This window comes from Aulonocara stuartgranti, assembly GCF_965226115.1.
Source record: "Aulonocara stuartgranti genome assembly, chromosome: 14".
In the NCBI taxonomy this organism is placed as follows: Eukaryota; Metazoa; Chordata; class Actinopteri; order Cichliformes; family Cichlidae; genus Aulonocara; species Aulonocara stuartgranti.
The window spans coordinates 28483362-28506060 of record NC_138950.1 but is presented as its reverse complement, the minus strand read 5'-3'; the positions used below and the strand labels follow the sequence as shown (position 1 = coordinate 28506060).

The 22699-nt window shown below is 38.9% G+C and overlaps 1 protein-coding gene across 1 annotated transcript in view; it reads left to right on the top strand.

The window, feature by feature from the left end:
- arap1 (ArfGAP with RhoGAP domain, ankyrin repeat and PH domain 1) overlaps positions 1-22699 on the top strand; it is a 60153-nt gene that overhangs the window by 16057 nt on the left and 21397 nt on the right. The window contains exons 3-13 of the mRNA XM_082501810.1: positions 3855-4024; positions 8662-8750; positions 8843-8925; positions 9529-9669; positions 9802-9871; positions 11060-11180; positions 11341-11525; positions 11712-11818; positions 13031-13230; positions 14214-14299; positions 14693-14875. Of these exons, the coding sequence (XP_082357936.1) occupies positions 3855-4024; positions 8662-8750; positions 8843-8925; positions 9529-9669; positions 9802-9871; positions 11060-11180; positions 11341-11525; positions 11712-11818; positions 13031-13230; positions 14214-14299; positions 14693-14875 (1435 nt within the window). The remainder of the gene's footprint in view (positions 1-3854; positions 4025-8661; positions 8751-8842; positions 8926-9528; positions 9670-9801; positions 9872-11059; positions 11181-11340; positions 11526-11711; positions 11819-13030; positions 13231-14213; positions 14300-14692; positions 14876-22699) is intronic.

Sequence of the window (22699 nt, the reverse complement as noted above, 5' to 3'; positions counted from 1 at the left end):
AGGCATTCATGGCATGTTTAGCGGTCAGGTGTATTTCTAAGACAAAAACTATGTTCTTAGCTTTGCTGTTTTTCACTTTCAAAAGTGACATAGTAACTGTTTTCTTCAGACATAAGCTATGAAGTATCTGAAATGCTAAGTCTAGCTTGCATTAAAGACCACAGTAACTGTGCTGTTAACACATATGTTAGCTTAGTGTCAGCACCACGACTTAAACTGCACTGTAGTCATTTTTGTCACAAGAATAATTCTGCAATGCCTAAATAAGTTAAGAGCTATGCAGTGTGGGAGGACAAAGGAGCAGTCGTTGTTTCTTCAGCCAACTGTCATATGTGAGCTAGCCGAGTCGTTAAATATAGAATCCAAGCTAGCAAAACCCCTCTCAGCACTCTTCCTCTGAGAAAAAGGAGGAACTGTGTCAATAAGGCAGTTTCCCGTCATTGTGAGGCTTTTGCATGTTTTTTTCTGGGGTTTTTTTGAACTGAGGTATTTTAATAATTTCAAAGATAGTTCTTGTATACAGTCTTTAAAGTTGAATGTTTAGTATGAGTCTAGTTACTTGATAAAATTCTACTTTGAACCTGCTGCCAAGTGCATGAAGTGTGTACTAATTTGTCCACAGGCACTGCTTCCTACATAAATGATACATGAATGGTATTTTTTTTAAGTCAACAGCTCAGCTAATGCAGATGTTAGAAGAGTGATCATACCTAATAAGCACTCAATTCCTGTGTTCATTCAGCCCAAGGGCAATTTGACTTGGTGGTTTTTCACAACATGTCAGTGTTGAATGCTCAACTGTCTGACTTTTAATGGGAGCCAGTAAACAGTAATATTAGGGGGTGTTTGTGACACTTTCAGAGTGTATTTATTTATTTTTTATGAAGTAAAGGTGATTTCCCCTCTCATACAGAGCTAATATTTGTGAGCTAATAATCTGAAGATTTGTTTTGCGGTCTTCATGTTTCATCTCACTGATTGTTTTTATGAGAACGAAATCCAAACACATAAAAAAAATATGAGGAATAAAGAGGAACTTTCACAATACTGGATAGACAGAAACCAGATGTGCATGTTCACTCCTGACTTACCATCAGCACAAAGTGACGTACATGCGCTGTTCGGTTAATGCGTTCATTTTGCAATCTTTGGCTTGGTGTGCATTCATGACTAACTCTTAAGGCCGCATAACTGACATACTATTTAGGAATGTGTATGTTTGGCATTTAAAAAAACAATTGCATGAGTAAATCGAACATGATCTGCGACAGCGTTTAATGAATCAGTGTGTGTAATTTCCCGTAATATCAGGTCTGAGCATGCGTGTATCTTGTGCATCTTTGGTGCAGAACAAGATGATATTTCAGCTAGTATCAGTTATCATGCAGTTGAAAGGGCTCAGTGAGGGAAGTAAAGTACTGCTTGGTAGTGTTCACAATGAGTTTGTGTTAGATCTAGATATCATACGTGATAGTGTTAATAGGGCTGTCGTTCAAGTGAGGTTGTCTATACAAGAGGGCAAAACTATAATGGTGTCGGTGTTCACGCTTATCGATGGCGTTTGCAATCTTTCGCTGTCTTTGAGAGATATTTCTCAGGTTTCTTTGTGGAAATATTTTGCCTTTGTGCAATTAGTGAGTCTGTGGTAGAACCATATATGGTGTAAAAGATGGACCTAGCCACCATGACATTAGCCACTGGTTTTGGACTCTACATTTTGAAGCTTTTTAAAATCAGACTCTGGCTTAAGTCGTGGGTGTCAAACTCCAGTCCTCGAGGGGCAGTGTCTTGAAACTTTTACATGTGTCCCTGTTGTAACACACCTAAATAAAATTATTAGGTCATTAGCAACAGTTGACTGCATGCTGTGGTGGCAGTTCAACCCTTTGATTCATGTTACAGCAGAGAGAATGACCATGGTGCAATAAAAGTACTTTTAGAAGTACATTTTTCCCCAAACACTTACACTGTAAATTTACTTGAGTAGGGTTGGGGTTTGCCACCTCAGCATGCAGTCAAGTTCCATCCACCCCTGGTTTAAGTGGATGAGAGAGAGGAAGGGCGGCTCTGACAGTGACAGTTTGGTGTCAGCATGCATTTTCGTGCTACTGATATTCCCCCATTTTGAAGCACGGTGCCACCAAGTGTTTTAAAACTGACTTGATATTTTAGTCAGTATGACCCAAAATGACGGCCTGAGCAGATAAACGCAGTAGGACAGTGTTGAAAGAGATAAAGCCAGAAAGCTGTTTTCCCATAGACTTCTATCACTGTCTGTCAGGGGAAAAGCAAACGTGTCCTTTAGATAGACTCCAGGTTTTTAGGCACTTATGCATTGGCTTCATTCTTCCAACCTGAAACGTATTTCCAAGTTTTATATGGTTTGGAGCCAGCCTCAAGTAGCACCTAGAGGGAGATTTAACACTTCCATGTCGGCTTCATTTGTCAGCTCTGAGGTTGACCTCTTTTATAGATGGATTATACATCCTGTTGGGATTAAGCGTGAGAAATCCAAAATGTATGTCGGACACTCAGCCTGACCTCATAACTTTGATACACCCCACCCCATAACTGTATTATGAGCATCACTATATGCACATATGGCAATGCATTCTATGTATGTATGTGATCATCAGAGTTATTATAGTTTTGTATTTGAAAATATCTAGTTTAGTTTCTATTTATCAATTTTATTAATTCTATTAGTTGATCAAATTATAATATCTATAACAAGCAGTGGGTTGCAGTCCTTAGGAAAATGTTGACTTTGCATTTGAACATTCAGAACATGCACGTGTACCTGCATTTTCACTAACAAATTCCATATTTGTGGGTGAAACAGCCCACCCATTAAGAAGACATCTGTGGTCTTGACATAGGGAATTTCCTTTTTGTCATTCGCTTAAAAAAATCATGCTTGCCCCCATTGAATGTTTTGACTCAGCTCACATAATTTAACCACACTTCAATGGGATTACCAAACAATTGATGGTTAAAGTTGATGGGGAGGGAAAGAAGATGAGCCTGTTTTTTCTCTTCCTGGTGTGCCACTTACTGGCAAAAAGGCCCTACCTTGTGTTTTATCAAAACAAAACTGTTAATAAGGGCAGATGTGCTGTGCCAGGTGCACAGTGCATTCTGAAAATGACAAAAACTGATATGATGAGCAGTGTTAAACACCAGAATGTATGACCTCAGCATATGTGTGGCACACGTAAGATATATTTCTGTGTGTTTGAGTTTCTTGAGTATACACAGGCAGCGTGGGTTTACAATAAGGTGGCATCACTTATGTGAGGCAGGCTTAGGCTTGCTCTTTAAACCAGAAGTGCGAGTAAAAAACTAGACTTGTCAAGAGGAGAGCAAAGGAACACATGTTTCAGTGTCTGGGATTAGTTTTACTACAACTGTGGAATACTTGGGTTTCAGAGCAGCAGTCCCTAATTTGTACTAAATGAGGTTACCAGATGGATCCTTATTTTTCATTTTTTCTTTTTTAAAAGTTACTTTATGGAGTTCTTCGAGAATTATAACTTTAGGGAAAAAAGCTCTGCACAGCTTTGTCACCAGCAAATTTTTGTGCCTGGAGTCAGATCTCACAAGGACACTTCAGTTTTTACTATTGAGTGAGAAAAGAGTTAGAGAGGAAGGGGTGTCTAACTATATAAACTATAATAGTTTTTATATATGTTTCTATAAACTATATATATAGTTTGTATAGAAAGAAAGAAGATGAATAAAATCAGCCGCCTGCTTGGAATTTTTACCCGATCTGAGAACACCATGGCTTCCAAGGACTCATCCCCACCCCTCCAAACCTCTTTTGACCTGCCCTATTTTTCTCTGTCCTCCAGCCCATCTCCCACCAAGACAGGCACGGATGACACGCTCAGAGAACAAACTCCAGAGATACCACCTCGCATCAGGCCACCTAAAACTCAAGAAAGCCCACAACAGTTGACTCAACTTGATATACAGCCAGCTCTGCCTGCTAGGAGAATTCCCCAACCTCCCAGCGAGTATAGTAAGTAATATAATCAGCTTATGTTCCATTTTTTATTTTATTTTTTTGTGTGTTTCATCCCTTAATTACAACAATCGCTGTGGTAGATTTAAAAATACAGAACCTACAGTACTGTCTCTAGTCTTGCATTGTCCTCACTTCCTTATACTTTTTTCACAAAAATGGGAAATAGGTGCAGTGATTTAATAAAAAGTGTGCCAACATACCTTGAAAATAAGCCAAAACAGAGTTTATAGAGTTCTAACTAGCTTGAAAGTCAGTGTTTGGTATGATCACCTTTATTCTTCAGCACAGCCTGAACTCTCTTGGGTGAAATTTCTTGTCATTTCTTTAAGTAGTCTTCAGGAATAGTTCTTTAGGCTTGTTGAAAGACATTGAAAGCTCTTCTTCTTTGTTGGCTGCCTTTTGTTCCATTCTCTGTCAAGATGACAGTGCTTCAATAATGTTCAGGGCCAGGCTCTGAGGAGACCAATCCGTGACTAATAGTGTTCCACTGTGTGTTTTTTCTTGTGCATGTGTGCTTTTACTGCATCAGCAGTGTGTTTGGGATCATTGTGATGCTGAAAAATTAAGTTGCTGCTAATTAGACATTTTCCAGATTCCATTAATATCTTGTGTTTATGATGCTCAACAGCACATGACAGATCCTCCTCTGTCTTTTACCAATGGCTGTAGACATTCACTGTTGTACCTCTCTACAACCCAACCTCCTCTATATACCCATTTATGATCATTCCAGCAAAAATTTCAAAATTAGATTCATCGCTCTATTTCTTAGAGGCATAGCTGGACTGGCCATCGGACATACTGGGCCGATGGTGATTTTCCGTTTGTATGGGCCGATGTTTTGTTGTTTGTTTTGTTTGGGGGTTTTTTTGTAACGATATAAACAATGAAAGGTGTTGGATTGGCTAATTGGTTATGATCGACTCTGGGCTGGATAGATTACAGCCGACGAGGTCGAACTTTAAGTTCCGTATTGAGCTGACAAGGAACACAGTTTGTCCCGCACTTCAGCTAGAATGAAAAAAGACACAAAGTTGGAATAATTCTGCGTCTTTATGCTGTCAACTGCCTCTTCTTCTCTCATTCTCTCCCCCTCCCTCTCCTGTTGCTACTTCAATCATGAAACTGATCAATGATCAGCTTTTCTGTCACAAGTCCCATCTCTGTTGTTCACCCACAGCTGTAAAAGCTGCTGGTCATGATGTCGGTTTGTATATCTGGTGAGAGGGAAACATGAAGATGAAACCAGGTGATGTCCTTACTGAATCATCAGAGCTGAACAGGTGATGGAGAAACAGGTTTACCTTTTAGGTGACATGAATGAGTTGAAGGGAAGTTATGAACTGAGATAAATAACACCAGGATCCTTTGTAGCTGATAGCTGGTAACTGTGCAGGGGTCGATCTAGCAAAGTGTTGCCAGGGGGCCAGGTAGGGCATTAACAGGGAGAGGGGGGCACAAAGAAATACTTTTCTTTCTTATTCTCATTTCAAATATCTAGTTTTTAATAAAAAAAAATTACCTGATTCTTACAACTAAAGTTTAACTAAAATGTATAGAAACCCATTATTGTACGTAGTAAATATTAAGTCTAATATACAACCTAGTAAGTTATAGTACTTTTTTCTTTGGGAAGGTACCATCTGTGCAGTCTGCAATTCTGTTGAAGAAAGATGTTGAATCTATTTAATTATTGTAGAAAAATAATTGGTTTCTGTGCATTTGTTTTACACATACATTAAATTAAAGTTGATTATGTCAATTAAGCATCATGAGGCAGAGGGTGGGGGGTGGTTTCCTTTTTTTTTCTCTACAACCTATTAGTTAGGTTGTTCAATATTTCTGCTAAATGCTGTTTAGAATACTAGAATAGGGAGGAATAGGATGGCGTAGGTTTAAGTTTATTCGATTGATATATTAATACCAGCGAGATGGTGTACATCACTGTCACAGCAGCATTTGTTTTCATTAAAGGGCTTTATGGCTTTTCCTATAATACCTGGTGGGCCGGTCTCTAGTCAAAATGCCTGGGCTGATTTTTTTTTTGTCCCAGTCCAGCCCTGCTTAGAAGCAAAGTGTAAATAAATAAGAGGTGGCTCAAGATTTTATCCAGACAGTACATTTTTTAAAAGAGAGAAAGTCAGAAAACCACTAATAAAGATTTTTTTACTTTCGTTTTATGAAGATGAATTTGAAGTCATTCTGTGTTCTTCCATGAGAGACTGCTTCCTCTTTTTTAAACCTTAGCTCTGCTGTGAGGTCAACTAATTATACAGTCTGCTCGCCACAGCTCTTTCTCCTGCTTCTGTGCAGTGAACTGTGTAGTGAGTTAGACAAAGCAGCAGCTTCATCCTAGTGTGACCTTCAGGCTTCAGTGTTTTGGGCTTTAATTTCATGCATACAGAGTTATTGAATATCATTCACAAGCATGTATATTGTCACATGTTAGCCGGTAGATTAAAATTATAGGGCTTCCTCATCAAAGCATTTTTTGTGATAGCAAACGTGTCAGATAACTTCAAATAGCTTATTTTAACTGTGTGAGGGACCTCCAAAGCAGGTGAGTTTATTAAAATATTTTCTATAAATCATCCTACAGCTATTTCAATATGACACTATCATAATATACATTTGTAGGTAAAAGTTGAAGATATCCTACCTGCTCCTCCTGTTTGCCTAGAGTGCTTTAAAATTAGATTTGTTGATTGGCAACAAGTTGGTTGTTACGTCCCTCTGCAGCCTCTAATCTCCTCAGTGTGTTCAGCTGGTGCTAATTGGCCACACCTAGTCAGGTGTTGATAAAAGCATACCTGAGGCAGGCTTTCAGGGAGCTCACTTGTCTTTGCCTTGGTGGCACCCAGCCAATTTAACCAACCTGGTTTTCCATTTTAAGAAAAAACCTCTTCTCACTAACACTCTGGTATTCATCTTTTCTTTTTTTTATGAAAAGATGATTACCATGTATAAAAAGGCTGTATCCAGTCATGTTGGCTGTATATTTAATCATTTAAACCCAGTGTCCACAAAACAAGAAATATGCAGTTCTATGGAAATCACAATAGGATTAGATTTGATTGAAAATCATACAAAGACAACATGTCATTGTATTTAATTTTGAACTTAATGTCAGCAACTGATTATAAAAAAGTTTGACAAAATGCAACAAATTAATTGATTAATTAAAAAAAATACTTTGTGTAAAATCTCACATATAATTGGTATTTCTATTGATCTAGAGAGATTACATTATAGAGGGTGAGTCTTGTATGAGCAAAGGTAGAGTGGTTTTCATCACAGAGAGTATCTGGAGAAATATTTCAGAATAACAGCCTCATCTTAGGGACCAGGTGTCAGTTCATTAACAAAGTGAATGCAGTTTGTCACTGCATTCACATAAGCAATTTAAAATTCTACCACACAGAGAAAAAGAGTGCTTAAGGCAGAAGATGGCCCATCAACTGTATTGTTATAGCACAAGAGCACACAGTATGGGTAGCTTACATGTCTGTGAACCATTTCTGTTGCATAATATCTAAACCCTTTGCAGCAACATCGCCTGTCAAACAGGTAATGCCATTTTCACAAAAGGTCTTGTTGGTTTTGGCAAGAGAGTGCCACATTTTCCAAGTATTATAATTACATGGTTATGTAGGGGAGGAGCTTATGTGTTAAACTGGACTGGTTGCAGCCCTCTGAAAATATTTGATCAAGTATAAACAAACAATACAAGAAAAGAGGCCTCGAAGTACTGAAGGTGACAGCAGCATGAGCGTGGTTGAGAGTTCCAGTTCACTGATTTGAATTTGCAGAGGTGAACCGCAAAGAGTGTTCAGCTATAGCTGTCTGTTCTCCAAACTTACTTTAAGGCTAAACTGTGTCCTGTTTATGATTGCCATTGGATTTGTTTTTCAGTTGCAAAAAATGCCCATTGAGTCTGGTATGACCAATCAAAATGAGAAGAGAGATTTTTATCAGTAAAATAGGAGTACACAGCATGGGTGGCATGCATGTGAACCATTTATGCTCAGCGATATTTTTTTAAAACTACAGCAGTTGTTCACTTCACACTTTACCGTTTGTGGTTTAAAAAAAAAAAAAAGATGTACTGCAACACAGTGTTTAGCATGGGCCTGTCCTCACTTTTTCTAAACATGTCACTGGTCTCAAATTCAAAGCAAGCATATCATTAAAAAAATCTTAGTTTTAACAGTTGATTGATTTTTATTTTACATGTGGTGTGTTGCAAACCACTGCCTTCAGTTTTAATGTACCACAGAATTTCATCTTCTGCAACAGTTTCCCCTCAATATTGTATAATGTTTCAGTGGTAATACGGCTCTGCTTAATAGTAGATGCTCAACCTGAAAATCCAGTTTTAAGGGGAGAGAAAGACGACACAAACTGGTGCATATCCATTAAAACTCACTCACTATTAATTCAGTCTGTTTGCGCTTACAAACATTGACACAGCCAAAATTACTACAAATTCATATCCACATAATCCAGTTTTACTAGTGTGACTCACTTTTTGCCTTGCCTTATATCATGTTTCCAGAGTTTCTCAGGTTCTGCAAACCTGCTCCAGACTTTAGCTTAATCTTGATTTGTTTTCCTTTTCTCTTCTTGTTCAGTGTTGGCTACGGTCAACGAAAATTCTAATGACTACGAGGAGCCAGACGTGTTTGGTCCCGCTGGTCATCGAATGAACCCACCAGAGAGGGTAAGAAATTGTTAATCGGACCACTCCCAGGCTTTTCGGCTCTTTCTTTCTTCTTGCCATATCCTGTGAATCATTCCCGTTTCCTCCAATAGGATATGTCCCTGCAAGTGCCAAATTACACAAAGAAGCGGCCGAGTTCCCTTTGCAGTGACGATGGAGTGCTCGACGATTATGAGTGAGTCATAAAACAACACAAATGCAAACCTCAGAAACTGAAATACAAGCACACTGTTTGCAGGGTTTTGTTTCCCTTTGGTTGCTGATTATTCTGAATGGCTGTAACTTGGGAGGTAGAGTATTGATCCACCAATTTTACTAATTGGTCAGTGATCGATTCCACAGCTACTCCAGTCTGCATGTTGAAATATCCTTATTACTGAACCCTGAGAGTGTCTGTGTGAATGTTACACAAGGCGCTTTGGGTGTTGAGTTAGAATAGAAATGCACTATATAAGTACCAGTCCATTTATTGCAGTGTTTGTGTAAGTTAATTTGAGACATGCTGCTGTATTTACTTTGTTTCAATTTACTTTCATTTTATTGCACAACATATTGTCAAACTGTCAGTGCTGCAGAAATCTAATCTTTGATCTTCACCTCTTTTGTGTAATTATATTATAAAATTATATTGTTACACAGTTAGCTTTGTCAAAACTTTTGCACAACTTGTCTGATTTAAACTTTGATGAAAAATGTAATTGCTTATGAAGTTTGTGTGATGTTTCTTTCTTTTTCCTTTTCTGTTTGCGTGTGTCTGTGTGTGCGCACACACGTATAGGTATGAAGGGAGTCTCCACAGCCAGCAAGGCAGTTTCTACTTACCAAACACTGGTGTTTTGGCTTCCACCATGAAAGAAGACACCTCTCAGCTTTCTGCTGTCATCAAGATGGGTTGGCTGGACAAGAATCCACCTCAGGGGTATAATAATGATGATGCTTAAAAAAAAATCAGAGAATATATATTACACAAATATTTGATTGAATTAAAAAACAAACACAGGGCAGCGATATTTGCTTTTTTATTCGGTGTTCTGTCTGTCCTCATCCACAGGGCTATTTACTACCAGAGACGATGGGTAAAGCTAGATGCTGACTACCTGAGATACTTTGACACTGACAAGGTAACAAAACAAATGCATCCAGAAACTCAGTGATGTGTTCAGACACAAGCACAGAACGGAAGCGCTGTTTTTGTGTATGACTCTGTCCAGGAGATACTGTTGACATACTAAATAGGTATTGATCATTTTTAGGGCTGCAATGATTCTTCGAGTAATGCGAATAGCTTTATTATAAAACTCTTCAGCTGTTACTATGTAAATGTGACCTTTTCACCCACATTTACCACTAAAAATAGGCCTGCAGTAGAAACGTGTCTCGGAGCACTCGTGAAAATAAAAAGTATGACAATATTAAGGCCAAGCAGCTTCCAGTTTAAAAAAAGAAAAAGACTCGTAACAGAACAGCAGTAATGAGAGTCCTTCATCAAACCTGAAGAAAAACAAACTTTGGAAATGCTCCCATGCACTGCTGTTTGTTTTACAGTGAAAAGCGATAATAAAGTTACTGGAGTTAAAGTAAAAAATGCAGATGAGCCATTATTAAGGCTGATGGGCAGGGGCGAGAGGAGCATGGGGTGTAAGTGAGTTACATTATTTTGCAGATTTGGATTAATATAAAATCTTAATTTGATTTTAATTTTATTCTGTAATTAAAATTGTGTCAATGCTGTTAAGTTTGACATTATTATTAACGTTAATTATTTATTGTGCACCATCAGAGCATCTGTCTTCTGCAGCAGGAAACGTTACATCAAAGCAAAGGGCAAGCCTCAGTTCTGAGAATGTTGATGTCCTCGCTTTTGTGTGACAGCCACCACAAACTCTTTTAAAGGGTCACACATGCGCACACATTAAATAGATACACTCCTCTTAATGTCAGAGAAACCTCCACAAATGCTTAGCAAAGGCATCTTTTTTTATACCTTAGTTTAGTGTGCATGTATATCTTATGTTATTTGACACCAATGTACTTGTTTTTAGTTGTTTGTGGGGGTTTTTTTGCATTTATGAAAATGTTTTGTTTAATAAATATGACTTTTAATGGTACGTAAATACAATGAAGTTATATGCATTTAAATGACCTAAAACAATGCAATTAATATTGAAACCAATGAGTGGTTAATTTTAAATTGCTTTTAATTCACTGATCGCTTGATTAATTGATGAAATAACTGATCATTAAAGTAATCGATAGCTGCAGCACTAATCTGAGATGCTGAGTGTGTGTTGTGCTATCTTGTGTTGTAGGACGTGTATTCTAAGGGGATCATCTCAACAGCTTTCATCACTAATGTGACCACTGTGGGGGAGCTGAAGTTTGAAGTTGTTACAAACAATCGAACCTTCATCTTTAGGGCTGAAAGTGAAGGTATGTCTGTTCACCCAGCTATATATGTGCTTACACTTGTACAGACAGTTATTTCCCATGTCTCAAAATATGCAGTTAACTCAGTTCATATATATATTTGTGGGTGCCGATTTTACTACGTTCATGTCTGATCTGACATGCCTATGCGCTCTCATTGCAGCTGAACGAAATGAATGGGTGACTGTACTGCAGGATTGCACCAGTGGGCGCCAAAGGCACACTGTCATGAACCCCGGCTCACCTTTAGCCCCAGACTATCAGGGCTACTTGGAGCTAAAAGGGTTACGCTCCAAACTTTACACAGTTGTTGCCTCAGATAAAGTTTTCCTCTACAAAAATATTGATGTAAGAACTCTGGGTGCAGCTGTGTGTACAGATTTGTACTTAAGATAATTGCATTTTGTTTTCTTTACTTTAATGATTGTTAGAATTATAAGAAATGTTTTTTTTTTTTTGGTTTTTTTTGTTTGTTTTTGTTTTTTTGATTTGTTGGAACAGTGTAATTTACATTTTATCTTCCATTTCTTGCAGGACTATCGTATTGGATTGGGTATCACGTCTATTGAGATGAATGTAGGAAACATTAAGGTCTCAGATCGTCGAAGCTTTGATCTCACCACACCTTATCGCATATTTAGGTATTGCATGCACACAGAAATGAAATCTGCTCTCACACCTTTCCCATGTTTGTGTGACTATCACACCTCTTATTGCAGTAATTAAGTAGTTGGGTTTATATAAATGTATAATATAATATTTATATAAAACTGTTTATGTGAGATCAACTGTGGGATATGCTAATTAGACAGTTTAGAGACGATGATCATTCCTCATTATCAGCATCTGAGTTGCTCTTCAGTTGAGTTGCTGGGTTACAAGGTCATATTGTTTTAGTGAGAACTCTCCCACAGTCCCTCAATCCTCAGCTGGTCGTCTTTCAAGAATGTGAAAAGTCTTTTGTGTGACTGTGTGTGTGCGTGTTTTTGTGCGAAGAAGTGCAGGGGATATGTTTGTGCATGAGTGCATGTGGTGTGTGGTCTTTTGGCTGACAGTTCACAGCCTGCGCCTGTAGTGCAGGGTCTCAGCATGACAGGATGGGGAAATGTGTGTTTCTGTGGACTAGTGTACTGGCTCTGAGTCTCTTGACTGTAAACATATGTGAAAGAGTCATTTTCATTCAGACCTGGTAATAATAAGAAAGGTTGAAGATTTAGAAATGTTTAAAAATAAAAGGAGGAGTTTTTTTCTCTCTCATTATGTCTACATCAGCAATGTAAATGAAAGAAATTAGTAATAAGAAAAGACAATGATTCAGATCTGGACAAAAATGTAATTCTTTGCCAGTGCTCAGATTTTCCATTACATTTCCAAAACCCAAATAAATGGCAGTTATCTGTATTTTTGTTGATTTAACTCAATTTATTTAGTTGTATACTAATACAGCTGATACTGAATTATTCTGAAATTCATGATTCAACTTTTTATTTAAATTGTTAAGCTAATGTTATGATTTGTATTTTAAAGTACCGTATTTAGTGTTTTTACTGTATTTAAAGTACTGTATCTGTGGTTTTGTGCTTTTGTTCCCATGTAACATCCAGAAATATTTCAGGGCAGGAAATAATTACTCAATTTATTTCTGTAAAGTATATTTATATGTATTACTAATTTAAGGGAAGATAAACTGAGCATGCAGCAGACAGGGTGAAAAGAGGAAGCTTGTCTGCCTCTGTGAGTTTATGTGGTTTCCAGGTCTTGAGTATATTTAGCGTAACAACAGCGATCTAAGCGTCATTTCTCACCTTCATGTCAGCGTTAACACTCGTCCATATGCTTGCCTCTCTCCGCAGCTTCATCGCAGAGTCAGAGCAGATGAGAGAGCAGTGGGTGAATGCTATGCGAGACGCGATAGGTGAGGCATTGTCTAACAGCGAGGTGGCTGAGCGGATCTGGGCGGAGTCTAGCAACAGTCTGTGCGCCGACTGTGAAGCACCGAAGCCGGAGTGGGCCGCCATCAATTTGTGTGTGGTGGTGTGCAAACAATGCGCAGGTTTGTGTGTTCTGATTTTGTTTTTGTGCGGTGCTTTGGGCTGTCAGTGTGAATACTTTGTGTTTAGCAGCATTTTGACTTTTAGTTGCTGAGTATCAGAATTAACATGTGGCTTCCAGCACAAGAGGCATTGTGACTTTGTTTTGTCGTGGCCATCAGTTGTCATAGATGTGATATTTCAGGAAGTTCTTTAGGAAAACACTCCAGTTTAGGACAAATGTTCAGTTGTTCTCAGGGACTATTTAGATGTTAGTGGTCAGAGCTCACTTCTGTTTTTCACTCATATCATTTCCTAAAAAATACTTTTTTGGGCCATTATTAAAGGGCATGTTTTTTTTTTTGTTTTTTATCACAGGAAATATTAATATTATAATTTAAAGAATCATGATATAAATGTCAGGCTATGTCACCCACTTCTACTACCCACCTTTAAACTCTTGGCCGAATTATGTGTGCTTCTGATAATCAGTGTGAGGCAGCCGTACTTTAGGACTTGTAGCTTCTCTGCGGTCACCTCCGATTTTGTTGCACCTCTATTTTTTTAGTATGCAGACACTTACTAGATTTTTCTAGTAAATAAAGTCTTTTTCTACTAAGGTGAAATAAGCCTGGACACACATTGATATCAGTGTGTGGTTGGTTGGTTGTGCTGTTTGGCAGAGGCATAAAACCACAGGGCAGTAATTGTACAGTGCTGTGAAAATGTATTTGACCCTTTGCTAAAACACAATGCTGTTTTTAGGTGACGCTACCTGGCCCTGTGTGAAAGTAATTACCTCCTAAACCTAATGACTAGTTGTAGCCTGCGTGTTCTCTTTGGTCAGCAGTGATTTTTGCCTTGAAATATAAAAAAATCAATCATTTCACTGCACTTGTTGTTTGTTTTTTGTCTGTTTGTAAAGAGTTATTTGGTTGTCCGTACAGAGCTTATAATATGGTCAAGATTGAACTTGGCTTTAATATGTGTATGTGTGTTATTCCAGGGGAGCACAGAGGACTAGGCCCTAGCATTTCAAAAGTTCGAAGTCTGAAGATGGATAAGAAAGTTTGGACAGAAGAGCTTATTCAGGTACAAATAGAAATTCTCTCTCTAATTAATTGTTGAGACGTTTTTGATATAAAAATTAGAACAGACTCCAAAGACAAGGATTTATGTCCAGTTTCTTTAAATATTTAAAGTCTTAAGATTAATTAACTAGTATGTTCAAATATAATGTTTCTGCAATTAATCATTTTGGAGCTGAGACAGCTTAGTTTTAGTTTCATCTCTGTGGAAGTTTCCGAGGCAGTAGTTACCGGTGGTTTTGTGTGGGTTTCATTATATTGTTTTATAAACCTGCAGGTCAGAAGTGTCAGTAATCTGATCTAGTAAGTGCTACAGAAGAAAAATAGAATAAGTGTGGAAGTACTTCTCTTCATTTTTTATTTATTTATTTTCCTGTTCACCCTGCCCTTGTCGCAGTTATTCCTGGTGATAGGCAACGAGCGGGCTAACAGTTTTTGGGCAGCTAATGTCCCACCAAGTGAAGCTCTGTCGCCTTCGAGCTGCAGCGAAGAGAGAAGACGCTTCATCAGCAACAAATATCGCCAGGGCAAATACAGGAGGTACCACGCTCTGTATGGAAACCAGAGGGAGCTCAATCACGTAAGTCAAAGTCACAGTTTGCTTGTGATACCATTGTGTTTAATTCTGAATCTGCGCACTGCATTGCCAGAAATTTCTGCTAGTGAGCAGCTGCAAAGTGTAAAGTGATGAGTGACAAGCGAATAGCTGAGTGTGCGGATGGGGCCTTAAAATGTGTCCACATTGGAAGCGAGGTGCCAACCGGAAACCAGAGAGAGTGAATGACTTTCCGTAATCTTTCCATGAGGGAAATAACCGCTTGCTATGAGTAGTGGGCGGGGCCCTAAATAAACTTTTCCTGTTTCTGTGTGATTGAAAGTACCAGACTGAAGAATACTGTTGATTAACATATGACCTGATAATAAAGTCACTAGAGGGTTACCTAGGCAACCGGAGCCTTGAATGTCACAAACAGCCGGCTCATGACTTCAGGATCAGTTTTCCCATTATCCTGTTGGTAGATGAACCTTCATACTAGTCTGAGATGCTCCCCTGGTGCATTATTGCCTTCATTAGGTCATCTGTGTACTTGGCATCATTCGGTGTTCATAAGCCCAGATGAGTCATCCTGTCCCTGCTTAAAAAAAATCCCCCCACAGCATGATGCTGCCACCACCACACTTCCTGGCTGGGATAGTATTGAATAGTGTCTTGTTTCCTTCAGACCTGACTGCTGTTATCATGCTAGAGAATCTCGTTTCTCACAGTATCAGGATCCTTGAGGTTGGTTTTTTTTTTTTTTTTTTTTTTTTCCTGAATCCCATGCAGGTTTTTGTATGCCTTTCATTGAGGAAAAACTACTGCACTGACAGCTGCCTTTCTGGAAGTTTCTCCTATCTCCACACAGGATCTTCTTTTTGGTCACCCCTCCTTCCAAGCCCTTGGTTCTCTAATTGCTTAGCTTGGCAGGCAGCCAGCATTACAAAATGATCCCATTTGTTCCTAATGTCTGTTTAAGAAATATGGGGGCTAGTGGGAATCTTCAGTGCAGCAGGAATGTTTTTGTTGTCTTCGTCAGATTGGTGCCTCAGCATTCTCTACATGCAGTTTATTTGGACTGGTACTGTGAAGAAAAATTGCATTTCTTGTTATATTATACTGGGGTTAATTGGTGAGTGGAAAAAATATATTTACAGTTTTGGCATATGCAAAAGCATGCAAAAATGCCTCCTAGGTTTGTCAAATATAAGGCCTGGGGGACAGAGTTGGCCAAGTAAATACTCAAATCCGCCCACTAAAAGTATGAAGGTATGCATCGATTTTGATTTTTTTTAACTGTAGTTGTAAAACAAGTTTTTCAACTTATCCTGCTGATTGATTCCTTCATACGGAATCAAAGTAATTAACTAACATAATTAAACGACAGGGAAGTTTCTGTATTTTCACTATAAGGACATTTTCATTAATGCAAACTTCATATTTTATAAGTACTGGATAGTCTGGGCAATACAGATTTATCATATAGTTTTACTTTGATCTTTACCCCTTAAGATTAAAGTGGGCTGCCTTTGTGTATAATGAGTTTGACATCCTTGGTTTGCACCTCGAAGTTGATGATTCTGTTCAGAGTTCTTGTTTTGAGCAGTAACTTAAAATAAGATGCAGAATTTCCTTTGAAGCCAATAGAAAGAGCATAAAAATAAGCACGTTCCTTTGTGTAAATACATGGTAAGATCCTGTGACTGTGGCGAAAGTGTTATTTAACACTTAGATACTTACAGTAAAGCAGCCAGTATGCTTCTGCAGCTGGTTGATCCAGTCTTACAACATTTGACACTTTTCTTGTTTTTAAGGCATTTGTGGGACTTTGTTTGATTGCACTGCAGCTGCAATGGAGTGCAAGTTGGGTTTATAGACTAAAACAACTGATTAAACTTGTGAAACACGCTCTATCACTTGAAGTAATTTTGCAAACCTCAATTTTAGAGTTGAAGAATTAAAGACTGGTTAATGCAGGTTCAGGACTAAACCCTGTGAAATCCCTGCTTCTGAGTCATTTTTTTCAAACTTGCAACTCTGCAAGGTCCCAGAACCGACTCTTAGCAACGACTCTTTTAAATGTGACAACCGCGGTGTCTTTGTGTACTTGTGGTGGGCGACGCTTTGCTTGAAGATGACACATTAATATGGTTAGTATTGTTTAGAATCAGGAAATGTGAGTGGCCATGGAATGGCCATAGCTTTTATACTGGGCTCCATCATGTGTGATTAATGACTGAGTGTTTCAGACCCAGCTCGGTCACTTCTTAGGAGCTTAACCCAGTTACTGCTAACAATGTGTACAGGGCACAGATAAACTTGGTGTGTAAATGAGTCACATTTAGCACCTGACTGTGAGCTATGTGTTTTTCCCCCTCAAGCTGTTAAGCTTTTACATTTGTGTGTGTGAGTGAGTGTGAGTCACTGTGTTTGGGATGTGCAGAATGAGATAAAGGAAGTTGTTTAGTTTTTGTTTTAAAAGCAGCTGCTTGTCCTCCTCCCCGATGGCTCCATTTTCTGCTCTTTTCTTATCTCTCTCTTGGGTCTTTGGGACCTATAGAGGACGTGGTGATCTGTTGGACTTTCCTACAGCTTTCATCCCCCCTCTCCCACAAACCCACACACACACACCACTCCACCCCCATTTCAGAGGTGATTACTTAAATGGCTGCTCTACTTGTTTGTTTGTTTTTTCCTGTTCATGAGAAAAATACAGATGAGCATTGCTTCTGCTTGGGTGTGCCTTTCAGAAATTGTACACTCTGCACATGTGTCAGCTGGTGACAAAAAAGTGGGTGACAAAAAAGGTGATGTAAGTGTGCAAGAGTGCGAAATGAAGACAAAAACATGCTTGCACACTCTGTGAGTGCAGCAGCACCCTTAGCTAATTCAGGGTCATTTATCTACTCCTGGCTTTTTAACCCCACTTCTCTTGCTCGCTTTCTTCTTTGTTTTTCCTTTTTTCCTTAATGTGACATCATTACTTACTGATTTAACTGGAATGTGCTGTAACTCTACCCCTCCCTCTGTTTTCCTCCTCCTCCTTCTCCTCCTGTCCTACACATTGTTTGGCTCTGACCGCTGAAGAAATTTGATCACTTCACGCCTTGCTCTTTTTTTCTTATTTGCAAGTCGTTTATATCTTTTATAATTTTCTTTTTGATATGAGCTTCAGACTTTTACATTTGCAACTTTTCCGGGCTGTCTTTGTCAACTGACATTCAAATAGCGGACTGACTGACGGGAACTGAAAACTTCCAGGTTGGGCTATGTATAAGAGGGGAGCTGTAGGACAGGGTAGTGAAAATATGCCTTGTTTTTGCAGCTCTCTGAGTCCTTTTAGGCTAGCTCTGTTAAGAAAAAGAGCACAACCTTGCATTTCAGTGGTGGTTCGTTTAAAGCGATGTGTGGAAGTGGATTTTAGATCTCTGACAGTATGTGTGTGCAGTCATGTGCTTGAATGTGTCTGTGGGAAACATTTTTGTGTTGACACTATGGGGACTGCAGCACTGCAGCTCTGTGTTAGTGAGACATTAGAGCTATTGTGTGTGTGTCTGTGTGTGTATGTTTTTTTTTTTTCCTCTGGAGTGAGCTGCAACACATTGAAATGCACATGAATTTGCCTGCGTGGGCATGGTTGTGTGCCTTTTCTGTATTTGGTCTGTACTGCTTTCTTTTTGTGTGCTTGTATGTTTCCATCTGTAAATCATGATCGTCGTCTCCTGTTTTGTCTCTTTTGGTTCTTCCTCTGTTGTTACTGTGGCTTCCTAATTTTTCTCAGTTGCATCAAGTAGTGAACTCTAGCTGTGACCACAGTTTTACACTGGGTTTCTTATTCCCTGGAAAAACCATACTCTGCATTTCCTTCTTACAGAAACAAAACAGATGCAGTTGTAGGCACAACTGCATCTGTTTTTAGAAGACCTCTATTGAATGTTAGTCACCTGCATGTTAAGAATAAAGTAACAGTCATCCATGAGTTGTTCTTCCTCTGTGGCGTTGCCATCTTCCTGTTAAACAGTTTGAAGCTTTTTATGGCCTTTAGGTTGACATTAAAGGCTTTGTTGGCTCGTGGTTTCCTTGAAAGGGAAGAAGTGACACAGCATAGATGACGTTTCATAATGAAGTGCACAGTGTGACATAGAGTTGTTTAATGCAGACAGTTTGATAGTCCCTCTGTGTTTGTGCTGTGTTTGAGTTGGGGATAGTTGTCATAGTTTAACTTTTTTTCATAACTTTGTGGCTATTTTAGTGACATTTGAGAAAATAAAGCAATCGGTTATTGAAAAGTTGACGGCCACTCTCCTTTCCCAGGTCTCCTTGACTGTGTGCTGTTGGCTATCAGCATGTTGTTGGTATTTTATCATAGCAAACTAACAACTAAGGTACAGGATTAAAAATCTCTTTACGGCCTTGTTTTTTATGCTTTTAAAGTTTTGTAATTGGATTCCTTATAAGAAGAGCTCTTCATCGCATACCTTCTCCTTTTATTTTCTGCTTTTGCTCATTCTTCCTATTTAATTCTTCTGTTTTCCGACCATTCCCATCATGTCCTCATTCACACTTTAGGATTTCAGGTTATAAATCCTTTCGATTTCTACAGGGAGATTGGCTCAACATGTGATCTCCTTTCTTGTTTATTTTGCAGTGCTTTTTTTCCCCCTCCCTCCTTTTTTTTTTTTTTTTGTCTGGAACTCTGAAGGAAAATGATTTTTCCTTCAAATCATTTTTTTTTCTCTGCCCTCCTTTTTCTGTCTGGATTTTCACCTCCCTGACCATCTCCCTCTCTCTTTAAGCTACACACGGTGAGGTAATGATGGAACATATGGGAATAGCTCTTTCTCATCTGGATTTAATATATGCACGTACATTCACATCTGTAAGTGTGGGTGTAGTTTGGGGTATTTTGTGCTAAAGTCTACACAGCAAAGCCTGCATGTGTTAGTATCGCTGTCTGTACATAGGTTGAGTTTCTAGCCAAAAACAATCTGTCTCTGATTAATGTGGCTGACTGAAATGCTTTCATCTTCTTTTCACAATATTTCTCTTTCTTCCTTTCCCTCCCTCATCTTTCTTTTCCTCCAGTTCAGCCCCATACAAATGCAGAGGCCAGATGGAGGCCTATGTTTTTTTTTTTTTTGTTGGCTTTTTTTTTTTTTTTTTTTTTTTTTGACACGCCCAGATAAAAATCTCTCTGCCTCTGTCTCTCTTGGGAAATTCTGCAAGATTCTTGAATTCCCTTCTCTCTGTGTGCGTTATTACATTACTGCCTGTTTCATCGGCAGCAGATGTTGAAGGGTGAGGTTTCTTAACACTCAAACAGCCCATTTCCTCATTGTACTTCATTCTGATAGGTTCAATTTTCCTGGACAGAAGAAAAGGCTGTTGTCATATTACTGTACACTGGCTCTTTGCACAGCGTAGGTGTCCACATGTATGTCCACATGGGATGAAGCAGAGCACTGATTTTTTCCTCTGTTCTCTGCATTGTTGTGTACGGACCGCACGCATGCACACATACACATGCAAATATATCGGCACAGAGCATAACACACTTATTTGTTGATGGCAGAGTATTGTCTGTGAACTGCTTTGTGCTTGTGGTCAAACAAGAGTTCGGATGACTGTGTTTGTTGGGCTGCAGTGGCATCTTCATTGCAGGCCGGTACAGCTAAACAGCGTGGTCATTTTGATGTTGTTGACCAAAAGTGGAAAAATTTGGTTGCCATCAGTGATAAAGAGCAGGTTACACCCATCTTTTTATTTGTTGTGTATAGTTTTATAACATTTTCAAGTTGCCTTAAATCTTTTTAAAGATTTAAAGACCAAAAACTTCATCTACTTGGGCATGAAAACCAGATCATGGATGGATTTTTAAGGAAAAATACAGCCTGTTTTACTGATTTTGGGCCTCACCCTGGACAAAAAAATTACTAGTGATATTTTAAGCAGCTCTTTAGAGCGCCCTGAATTTTGTTTGCCAAATCTTTCAGTGCTTGACCCGGTCTGCAGCTGCACTCCGACTCATTGGACTGAAACAAAGCCAGACTGCGTAATGTCTCAGGATCTGTGGCTTTGGGAATGGGAAGTGCTGTCACTCTGGCAAACAACCCCATTTATAATTCTTGATGTTTTAAATTCTCTCAAGTCATCAGTGCTTTGGCAGTTTGTCTTTGTGTTTTTTGGGTTTGTGTGGGTGTATCTTTTGCAATTCTAATCTTTGCTAATTGCCTTGTTTGTTTGTGTGCGTGTGTGCGTAAGCTCAATAGTGCTTAAATAGAGGAGGGGCTCTGTCTGTGTGTGTGTGCACTGGGGAATTTCTCAGTCAGACCCAAAAGAGCTTATTGCGTTTAACTGAAGACAGACATGCTTGGGTGTGTATTCTCTCTTCTTCTTTCCTTGTGCTCAGGGTTAGTTTGTTTGTTGTTTATAGTCTAAAGAAGTGCTGTGGAACTTATTTATATGAGTGAACACCAGTTATATTCATCATCGTTCCAGCGAGTTAGCACAATGCTGATTACGTCTTTCTCAACTTGTGCTGCATTCCACCTGCCTGAGTTTTAAATTCCTTCGCTGGTTTGCCAGTAATGGCACATCAGTCATCGCTCATGAGCTATTAATAAGGAGAGATAATGGCAACAGAAATATGACACAAAAGCTTCTTTGTTAGCACGTTAAAAATGTTTGTGTGATCACTGCCAGGAAAGTTCCCTACTGCAGGTAAAGACATCTGGACCTGTCACGATAGTTCTGTCCTTGGTGGTGTTGTCGGGGGTTAAATGAGACGTGTAATATCAGGGTGCGTGTAGATTTTAGGGTTGCCGCAGCGGTACGTATGCCTACATTGCAAAGCAGACATTTTTTTTCTTCTAAAGATTAGTTTTTGGGCATATTTAGTCTTTATTTGACAGTAGAGCAGCGAAGACAGACAGAAAAACCAGATGAGAGAGAGAGAAAGCGAGGACACGCAGCACAGGGCCGCAGGTCAGACTCAAACCCAGACCGCTGCACTTTAGCCATGTGTCATATAGTTACCCACTGAGCTAAACAGGCTCCCGAAAGTCTGAGCCTTCCTATGAGATTCAAGAATGCTCAGCTTACAAAAATATATTGTAAAAAAAATTCTGTTTTGTTTTTAGATTTCCATTCAGATCAGGTTTTTGACACTAGTCCTTTGTGTCTCCAGCTTAACCTTTTGCTGCACAGCTTCCATTACATCCAAGGATGTAATAAAATTACTGAAGATTCCTTCAAGTTATATCAGTGACGAGGAAACGACTGCAAACAATTGTGCAGTCATGCACAAAGAGTACAAAGTGATAAATACATAAGCTAGGACTTATAATCTAATCATTCCAAAATGGCTCGAGGACACCTGAGAATACTTTGTATATAGTTTAACCAGAGTAATCTACAGTTGCGGTAAATCCCAAAATAAAATGAGTGGAGATTGCTGTTGACACTGCAATGTTTGTTATTCAATAAAAACACAGAGTATACTTTAATGGTTTTTAAATCTATTTGGAAGGAGGAGTGGAGCAGTGTTGACAGTAAAGCATGAGGGTTCTTGGGCAAAAGGCCGTGCAGATTTTAAAGCCCACATACCCTGACAGACAAACACGCAGTTTGTTTGGTGTGCAGAAGTTCACTTCATTCTGAAAACTGAAAGAACTTCAAACAACATGATTCAAACCTTTTCAGCTGCAGCAGGATCACAGTATTAAAACCCTTTTGTTACTTTTTTCATTAGTCTTGTATTGTAGATTTCTTTCTTAAAAAGAACAAAAGCAACTCCTTTTTCTTTATTACCTAAATGCTTCTCAAGTCGACGCTCTCATCCTGTCCTCCATATTTCCTTCCTTCCTT